The sequence below is a fragment of the Melopsittacus undulatus genome, chromosome 2 (assembly GCF_012275295.1).
Source record: "Melopsittacus undulatus isolate bMelUnd1 chromosome 2, bMelUnd1.mat.Z, whole genome shotgun sequence".
Classification (NCBI taxonomy): domain Eukaryota; kingdom Metazoa; phylum Chordata; class Aves; order Psittaciformes; family Psittaculidae; genus Melopsittacus; species Melopsittacus undulatus.
In genome coordinates, this window is record NC_047528.1 from 52393005 (window position 1) to 52403312 (window position 10308).

Consider the following 10308-nt stretch of genomic DNA (forward strand, 5'->3'; position numbering starts at 1 on the left):
AAGTATGTTTATGTGTTTCTTACTGTTTTGGTTCAAGAATTTGAAGCTTTCAACAACTGTCCCCTTGATAGTTCTGTGGTCTTGCTTCCTCTCATCCTGGTGTTTGAGAGGCTCAGAATCAGGCTAGTGAACACAAAGTGTCTAGGGAACCTCTGGAGACAATGTGAGTTTTTAACTATTGAGGATTCTGTAGTAAATGTCCAAAGAATTGTGTGAAAAGGATAAGAAGAAGTCTTGATGGAACAACTTGGAAGATGTTCTTTCTCTAGATGAGAAAACTTCTAGATCAAATTATAACAGATTTTACTGTAGACAATCAAAGTTTGCAGTCACGTTACAAAATGTTTAGTAGTACTTATGTATGAATTTGTAAACAATCTAATTAATTTAACTGCCATTTCTGATACTTTATTTCATATTGCCCAGAATTCTTTTACTGTGTGTTTTGGCAGGATTCTTACTCCAATTTTTTTTGTAAGTCTAAAATGAAGCATAATTATTTTTACTGGCTCTCTGATATTATTTACACCATCATTGTCCCTAGTATCTTCATCCCATAAATAATTTTCCATTTTGAAATACTATGAAATTGCCAGAAATACACTTAAAAGAATTAGAAGGTGATAAAGGTGCCTTAGTACTGGAGATCCTTTTCGATGATTAGCAATAGTTATCATGGGTAGATACATTTGCATTTGGTGTACATAATGCTTTTAATTCTTACTCTTATTCTTCATTTTTATTATATTTTCACTGCACATCATCTTTGGTTTTATCTTTATCCAATGACAGCTCCAACCAGAAATCTGAAAAGTATCATGTAAGGGAGATTCAATGTGATGTCAGGTACTGCCCATGTTTTTCTTTCTCTGAATAAGATTGGAGGTAGGAAAAAAAAGGGAGGTAAAAAAAAAAAATCCCTGAAAGTCATTTACATACCATACATCTTGAGGCTTTCTAAATGTTTTAAGCTGTTATTCGAAGTATACATATTAATCTAAACCGAAATGTGGATGATGTATGTGCTGTGTGATGTAAGGTAAAATATAGAAGCTGTCGCTGTGTGGTCAGTGGTGCACAGCTGGGCCACATAAAACATTTAAAGTGTGTGTATTTATTGATTTCATGTGGCTATGATGTCCATCCTCGGGAAAACAGAGGGTTTTGCTGTGGTCCCAGAAGCTCATTAAAGGTGGATAACAGGGTGGTTCTTAGCACTGAATAGTTATCTGGGACTGCAAAACACATGCTGGTTATCTTTTATAGAGAAATAAGTGTATCTTGCCAGCAGTGATATCCTAGGTATAATGGTATTTGACTCTGCACCAGTGTCTTTCATGGGGCTATAAGTGACTGCAGTTGTGTTATCTCTTCAGGAATTGCTGCTGCTCTCTGTCATATTGGAGCTTAAGATAGTGAGATTGTTGAAACAGGGTGAAGTCCTTGTTCTTTAAATGCATTCTGCAAACATGTGTAATTAGTCTAACAAAAATTTGTTCCTGAAGAGTCTTGAAATGTCAAGCCTTCCTGTCCTGCGTCGAGTATATTTCTTACAGGCTCTGCTATGATGTTTGCCCTGTAATACATCCTGTGCTGCAATGATACATATGAAACAGGCAGCAGTTCCCATTTTCAGGTGGCCCTCATGCTTTTCATTAGGAATGATCAGTGCTGCTCAAAGCTCTTCAGCAGTACTAAGCAAATTGGCTTTTCATGCTCCAGGAACAAGGAGCAGAGCTGTGCCACTTCTCCAATGCTAAGTGGTGAGTGAGGCAGGGGAAGATGAGCTCCGCTCAAAGGCAAGACCTCTGCCCAGCTCCCACATATTTTTGAGCTGCCCTCTCACATGTTATGGGGTAGCAGCAGCAACCTGGCTTTTCAGGACTTTAGTATAGGTGGTATGGTCTTATTCTCTCTTGCTCAGCTAAAAGTATTTGTGTGCAGGTTAGATCCTACTTGAAGCTTTTGGAGGGACTTGTGAATTCCTGGATTTGAGTTTCTTGCGTTGTGTGGAAGGGTTTTGTACTGCTGATTGGGCATTGCGAGATGGCTCTTTTGCTTTGTAAAGAAGTTATTTTCTTCGTCGGTCACTGAAATTCAACAGAGTGAAAAGCCTGTGAGGAAGAGATGTTCTACCCTTCAGATTTCATTAGAATCTTCTAATTCCACATCCAAGAAATCACCCTTTCCCTCTGTGGGCCTGTGCTGCCGCACACCACCTCAGTGGTAGGTGTGCCAGCATCTGGCTAATCCAAGCTCTGCGAATAGCAAGTGGAGCCTCCAGGAGCAGGCAAAAGTTGCCTCCAGCAAGATCAGCAAGTGTGGTAGGGAGCATGTTGAACCAGGGATCTCTCTTGTACTCATCAGAGATAAATTTGCCCAGGATACCAACTGAAGCAAGAGATTGTGGCCGTGTTGGGAGGGGAAGAGTAGAGAGATAGCTTGGACTTCAGAACTTGTAGAGCTTGATTAAGTTGAAAGCTAGGCTTTCCACACTGTATTACCAGAACTCAAAACCTAGGAAGTACAATGTGGAGACCCTTAAGGATTCTGAATGAAGAAGACAAGCAGGGGCTGGAGCCACTACATGGAAACATATAGTTTGTGTAAAGACTTCTTAGTTGATGTATGGCACTGTTCAACATGCAGCCAATGCATCATCATCTTGGTATTTGGAGAATACAATACACAGATGCATGGTCTGGCTCTCCCCTACTTGCTTGGGTCTGTCAGGACTGATGCTGAGCTGGAGCTCATAAGCCTGTACTGAAGTCAGTATTCTGCTCAATATCCATGGACTGCTTTCCCATTGTTTGCCATATTCCAACCTCTATTATTCTGAATAATGGATACTGACTTTTCTATGTAGAAAAACAAAATGCATGACTGTATATATGTGCGTGCATATATTATAGACAGTTTCTTTGCATATTATATGCATATCATGCAAGCATAAGTATATATACTTTTATATTAAAATCTAAAATATTTGTCACACACAATATACACGTATAAAAAGTGTTTTTTATGTAAAGTTGATTACTCAACTGCCATTCAGTGGGACCTTGATAGGCTGGAAAATATCAAAATATCAGATATTTGTAAGATGACATGAAAGTTTTGCAGAAACATCTTACAAAATTTGATGTTGTGAAGTGGTTATTGGACAAATCTGTATTGTAAGATAAATAGGACTATTGACTGTAGGATTCTCATCTCATTTTAAGTGATCAAGTTAGGTAGGGAATAAGGTAAATGCAAGAGGCAAAAGCAAGAAAATTTAATATGGAAGAATGCTTCTATCTGCTCTACCTAATAGATCCTAGGTGGTCCTGTGCAAATCAATTAGATTTTTCACATCTATTCTCATCGGTTCTTTTTCTTCTGCTGTATGAAACTTCACTATTTTAACAGCTCAATTTCCCAGCTACTGAGTACTCATAATATCTTCTGACATTAAGTTGCTCAGCTTTTCTAGGGTTCATAAACCTTTTTAAGAACCTGAATATTTCAGTGGAACTAGCTGTAAATCTACAACAAGTGTGAATTCGCACCTTTATATTTCCCCTTTTCCAGTCAGTGGGAACTTCACTGGGCTGCCATCACTTCTCAAATAGGATGGAGAGTGGCTAAGCTACTTCATCCACCAGTTCCCTCAGGACCTGCAGATGCATCTCATCAGGTCCCATGAACTTCTGGTTCCTTAGATGTTCTCAAACCTGATCTTATCGTACAGTGGGTAGTTCATTCTTCCAATCCCTGTCTTTCTTTCTGTGGCTTAGGCATTATTACTGGAGGACTAATTGCTGGTGAAGACCAAGGCAAAAAAGTCACCGAGTACCTCAGCCATCTCTATATCCCAGTTAACCAGATCTCCTGTTTCCCTCCGGAGAGGACCCACAGCTTCCCTTTACCTTGCTTTTATCACCGATGCACCTGTGGAAGTTTTTCTTGTTGCCCTTGATGTCCTTGTCCAGATTTAATTCTACCAGGGCTCTAGCTTTCCTAACCTGATGCAGTGAAGGTGTACCTGACTGCACTTTCATTGAAGATTTTTTGATGCTGTACAGCAAATATAATAGGACATGTGCATCTGAACAGCAAAGATAAAAAGAAATATTGAATTACTGTCTTATCTCTTGAATGCCATCCATCTTATGTAATTAAAAACTATGCTATCGTGTGTTGAAACGCGGGAGGACAGACTTCAAGATGCTTGTGTGTATTTTAGTACTTAATGGCAGCTTAGCTCTTGCAAGAGTTCCAAAGGAATCATTGTGCTAAATACTGGGTATCCACAGAGTAAGAAATGTATTGTGTCTCTTCAGATTGTAAACAAGGATAGCATAAATAGTGAGAGAGGGGAAATCTCTACAATTATTGACCACAGCCCTGGACTGTGGATTAAATTACATTCTCATAGTTATCAAAGGGACATAACAAAGTTTAAAATTTAAGCTGCCTCTTATGACATGGTTGGACCAGCTTTTGGTACTGCTGTGGTGGTTGTATAAGAGTTGTTGAGGCAGTTTGAGATGTTACTGCCCTTTTATCCTTTCTGATTCTGGGAGCCCACTCTCTGTGCAGAGGAGCAGACAGGAACATGCAGGTTCTCTGTTCCAGTGCAGGGAAACTCAACAGCTGAGTTTGATTGTGGCTGGTATTTTGTGGCAAGCTGCTGGATGTTTCCTTCAACCAGCTGAGGCACATGCACCAGCTCTGCTCTGCTGCCCTGCCTGGAAGCCAGGGAGGGTGGGGGTAGGGGTGAAGGAGTAATGAAGTCTTAAGGACAGTGACATCTCCAACTGCTGCAGTTGTCAGCAGTGACTGTTGTCTGTCCACAGCTTCATCTTAGCTGATTTGACTCAAAGCAGTACTACTAAGCTAATATGAAGTAGAAAATCAGGTTTAAATGGAAAGTGAACCATCTTGTTTCTCTTAGACCTTAGTTTAGTTTAAGTGCTAAAAGCCATAATCAGGTTTTTTGTCAGTCCTTGTTGCTTTCATGAGAAAACCCATGTAAGAGTGGTTTGGAAATAGGCCCAGTGTTTTCTTCTTTGCTATGGCAAATACATAAATTTAAAACCTGACTGAACACTTACTTAGTTCCGTGTCTGAAGAAGGGTTTATGCTTGTTAGGATGGGGTGGGGGGAAAGAAAGGCAGGCATTTTAACTTAAAAAAAAAGAACTGGCAAGGATCCCCTCACAAGGAGGTGCAAAGTAATAAATTCTCTCATAGCTTATGTGATCTACTGTGCTGCCAAGTTGATTATGAAGAACTGTGATAATATTGCCTGGAACTTTTTTTTTTCCCTCCAGATTATTTAACTGGCATAATGATGTGAATGCTACAGTGGACAGTTGCGCATTCTGTATCAGCTAGGGTCAATTGTGTGTTCTCTATTGGCTTATACATACTTTTATATAACAATGCTGTCGTATATACAGTACTTGGAAGTGAGCTACATTTCCTGACATTTCAAATGAATTTACTGGCCCTTTGTTTTTTTCCCTTTTGTTGCTAATCTGAGAGTTCTGAATATATTAAGCGAATTACCCTTGAAAGGGGGAGTGGTGCATCCATAGTATCACAAGCAGGAAATACAGCATGATACCTGTTCAGGAAAAAGGATGTAATGTTAAAGGGAGAGCTGGACATCCATCTTGTTCTTAGACCCTGAGACTGCAAACATAGAAAATACTACTAGATTCCTTGGATTTTGCAGTGAGGAAGCATTCCTGGTAGATCTTCTGTTAGGGGAAAAAAAATCAGGGGAGGAGCATTGCCTGGAACTTTAAGAAATCTCGGGGGGAAATTGATGTGCACAAATTGCTAGGATGTTACATATACAAAGTCTGTTTTCAACGTAAAATTTTCAGATTATCCGTATGTTTCTTTCCTGTTGGGTCTGTAGTATTTGCAGATAGATGTTTACATTTAAAATATTGCCATTTTTAAAATATAATTATTGCTGTTGTTCTTGTGTTCTTGTTTTTAAACTCTAGGTATGAGAAGGTGCCAGTAATTCTGGTTGGTAATAAAGTGGACCTGGAAAGTGAGAGAGAAGTATCATTGAGTGAAGGCAGAGCCTTAGCCGAAGAATGGGGCTGCCCCTTTATGGAGACCTCTGCTAAAAGTAAAACAATGGTGGATGAGCTCTTTGCGGAAATTGTTAGACAAATGAACTATGCAGCACAGCCAGACAAAGATGATCCATGCTGTTCTGCATGTAATATACAATAGCATTAAAAATGACCTAACCTGGACTTAATTTGCAGAAATTTTGTAAGGTGGTAAAACTGTCTACTTCACTTCCTGGTTTGTGGGTCACTTGAAATACATCTGTAGTGAAGTAGCAACATTAACTCAGAGCTGAGCATTGGAAGTCAATCACTGACTCTGAATATAATTGGGTTAAATGACCACATCTCACCCGTTTTTCCCTTTGAGCACCTGCAATTTTATGGCACAGCCAGTTGATCTACAGGGTCATTCCAGTCAAAAGTACATGTGTTGCCATGTCAGACAGCAGCTATTTTTGAAGAAGCTGGAAAACTTCTGGAACAAAAGCAATGAAGAGGATATCTCTGAAGACCATTCCCAACTAGTATAAGCGTGGAAGGAGAGCCAAGTCTTTCAGCGTCTCGTCACCGTGCTTCAGAACGTGCGCTGTCACTTGTGGCCAAGTTTGTTCAGTCAAATACGTTGATTTCACCAGAACTTCTGACAGTGTTAAGAGGCTACCAGAGACCTATATAGTTTGGATTTTTTTCAAAATCAATGCTATTATTTCTACACTTTATCCCACATCTTGAAATAGACAACATTGAATCAGTGTGTGAAAGAGGCAAGATCCGAAAACGAATGACGGGTGAAGAAACAGTCTGGCATTGGAATGTTTTAAATCTTTCATTTTGCTGCTCAAAAATGGAGGATCGCTTCAGGTTTTGGTCTGCAAAAAGCCAAACAAACCCTCTGTTTACAAAGCAGGAAGCATCTTTATTTATCACTTTACTGAACCAGGAGGAAGCAACTGTGATGAAAAAAAATTGCTGAGCCTTACTAACAAGGAACACTTTAATAGAATAACTAGTACCATCTTGTAAGGAAAATTAAGCCATGTTGCATCCATATGTTCCCTTCTGCAGAAACCTCGTGGGACAGTATGAACATCCTGCATTTTTAAGTTTGTTAAAGATAACAGTTTTTCTTGCCTTCAAGGGCTACATTCTCTGGTGTGATCCCCAACTAAGCTTTGAAAATCAAGTTTGTTATTTGATAGCTTTAAGGATGAAAACTTAAATTGAATAACCATGTGAAATCGTTTGGTTCAGAGGTGAAATAGTTACAGTTGTAATTCCTTAGGTGAGTGTGGAAATGGCTCTTCAATTGCCTGACACACTGTTCAAAGGTTGCCCCAATTATTGGTGTGTTAAGTGGTGGGAGCAAATATTTTATTTTGAAAGGATGCTCGAGCTCTGACTTGCTAGTTTCATAGCAGTGAAGTATTTATCATTTGCATGACTAATGGCACAGAAATACCTATTCCGAAGTCTTACAATCAAAGTATAGAAACGTTTTCAATCACAATGTTTAGATTTTAAATGCTGGAGAGATTGTCTTGAGCTGGTTCTTTCATGGGTAAAATTGGCCATAAAAATACAGAGTCACTGAGCCTGTAGTCTAAATAACACCATGCGTTTATTAGTTTTTCAATCTTGTGCAGTAACAGTGTAGTTCCTTGTGTTTAAATGAGTGAAAACAGGGGTGCTGGGGTGTGTGTGTGTGTTGAGTGTGTATGTGTGTGTGTATATGGCCCTTAGAAATGCTGTAATTGGAGTTAGGTTCGAGAGTTTTGCCTCCATCTGCAGAACTTCCTAAAACGCTCTCATCTGCTACAAAGGAAACTTGAGTACAAAGCGCTTTGCAGTTCTTCATACATAAATATCCTAAACATTTTGAATTATAGTTCAGTGGATGCTAACTAAAGGAAATCATATTCATGGAAGAGAACTGGCCATCTCTGCCCTTAATCTTTCAAGACCTTTCCATACCCAATGTATTGAAGGGCATTAGATGTCACAAAACATTAAGCCTTACTAGAACGTAAATGTAGCCCATTTCCCATCTACCTTGCAGAGCTTTTGTTACTGTACTTTGTTCTCTTCGGGAGATAGGCACACCGTTTATTTCTGGCATCTAAATGCCCATTTTGGGTGCTCTGAATTGCCCTGCTAGAGGCACCTACCTCTTTCCATTGACAATATAGCAAACTTAGGCTTTTAACTTTGGTCCTCCAACTCACACAACTTATATGCCTAAACTAGATGGTATGAATGTTCTCTTACCCCCCTGCCCACCCATTGCGTGAGCTACCATGTTTAAGCAAGATGTGAGATGTTAAATTAATGATATTTCAATTCTCATAGTATCTAGATTGGGAAAGGGTTTATTGAGCAGAACAACCTATCCGTAAAACAGCTTGTCAGTGTGAGATCACTGCATAGGAGCCCAAAAAAAAACAAAACAAACCCCTACCAAACCTAAATTTAAAACTGAGTTGGAAGTACATGTTATGCAATGTTATTTACAGAGATGTTAAATCTTACCTCACAGATTGTTCATCAACCAAGAAAATGGCATGAAGTACAATATGAGCAGCCTAACATGAAGTTCATAATATAAAACAGATGGGCTTTTAATGTAGGGGAAAATGCACAGTGAATTTTTAACAGAAAATATTAATGAAAATATCTCCCAGTCTTGTTCCCTCATTATGCTCTTCCATTTCCAAAAACATCGGCTGTATGTAAGCTACCACACAGCGTGGCGGGGGGGGAAGCGTAAGTGTTGTTTTTCACTGTATAGTTCTGAGGAAGTAGTTATGCACTATTTGTATTTCCACTAATGTGAAGATAGTGGAGCTTGAATCAATGATAGTTGCACTCAACAGAGATTTTTCAAATGACAGGGGTAGCAGGAAGGGAAGTGAGGGAACCATGCGGCCGCTGCGTGGCCACCCTGCAGGAGACATTGGTCTTGGGTCATAGTGTTTGTACCCTGATAGGATTGCCAATTCTAGTATTTGAAAGTTTCTTATAACATGCCTTAAAAATATTATGATTTGTTCCAAAGACCCATTTTTCCTTTGGCTGTTCTTGTACTTTTCTACAAAGACAGCATTTCTGCAGTTTTGTTGGGTTGTGGTTTTTTTAAAGTTGCAACTTTTATTCTTTTAAGCTATGATAGAGCAACTGTTTCCTCTTTCCCTTAAAAACAGACAAAAGCTAGTCAAAGCGAACAAACCAGAATCAGATCAAGATTATAAAACATAATTGCATTGGATTTTGTTTTGTTTTGTTTTTTTCCTGTTGTGTCCGTCCCCCCACCTCCCCTTCAGAGCATCAAGAAAACTTTTGGTGACATTTTCTCTTCTGGTTCTAGCCTCTCCCTAATCCCAGTGCTACAGTTGCCATTACTTTTCTGTGGGAAAACTACTGGTATTTGCTTTCCTGTATAGAATGTTGCCTAAAGATGTCAGCCATTTGGTTGGGGGGTTTTGTGCATGTTTGGTTTTTATTTTCTTTTTTTTTTTTTTTTTACCAGTGTGCTGTCAAAGCACTGGTTAGGCTTTAATTATGAAACTCCGCAACAAAAGCAAATGTTTGACAACTGCAGGAGGCTTTTATCTGCATTGTTGTGCATCTGTTAATTCTTGATCAGGGTTTGAAGGAAGACTGAAGTGGGTTCTGGAATCAGGCTTAACGCTGTTGATTTGGAGTTTCCTAGGGGTGAATTAATGTATTTCACAGTTAATTGTTGAGCTCTAATACAACTGGCAACTTAAAATGGGGCGACAGTTTGTTTTGTAATAATGTCAGTTGTTTAAACCTTGATGTTTCAGATAAAACAAGAATTGTACATAGAACTCAATGCAAACTCAGCAGTTGTATTTGGAGTTAAATTATTTTAACAAATAAATTTATTTAATGAAATCTCCTTTGCATCTTTCTTTTATTTTCCATTTTGATTTGGTCAAAAAGCTCATCCAAAGCTGATGAGGGCTACCCAGTGAATTCAAACAGCACTGTCAGCTATTTGCAGTTCAGCCATGATTTTTTTGCCAAAAATGCTCTTCTTGTACAAATGAAATGACAATATGTTAAGATCAAGCACTTTATTTTTCATGGGTTGTGATTTAATGTATAAGTTTGGTAAAGAACCGTAGCAAAGGGTTAGTTTTGGTTAGTTACTTTTCTTAGAGGGATAAGATATGGCAAGAGAATAGTGCTTATTGTAAAGTGTA

At 38.9% G+C, this 10308-nt stretch overlaps 1 protein-coding gene across 1 annotated transcript in view; it reads left to right on the plus strand.

Annotated features, from left to right (window-relative positions):
* The window catches only part of RAP2A (RAP2A, member of RAS oncogene family), a 31336-nt gene extending 21337 nt beyond the window's left edge, over positions 1-9999 (plus strand). Inside the window, exon 2 of the mRNA XM_034074315.1 lies at positions 6008-9999. Coding sequence (XP_033930206.1) covers positions 6008-6245 — 238 coding nt within the window. The 3' untranslated portion in view covers positions 6246-9999. The remainder of the gene's footprint in view (positions 1-6007) is intronic.
* The last annotated feature ends 309 nt before the right edge of the window (positions 10000-10308 follow it).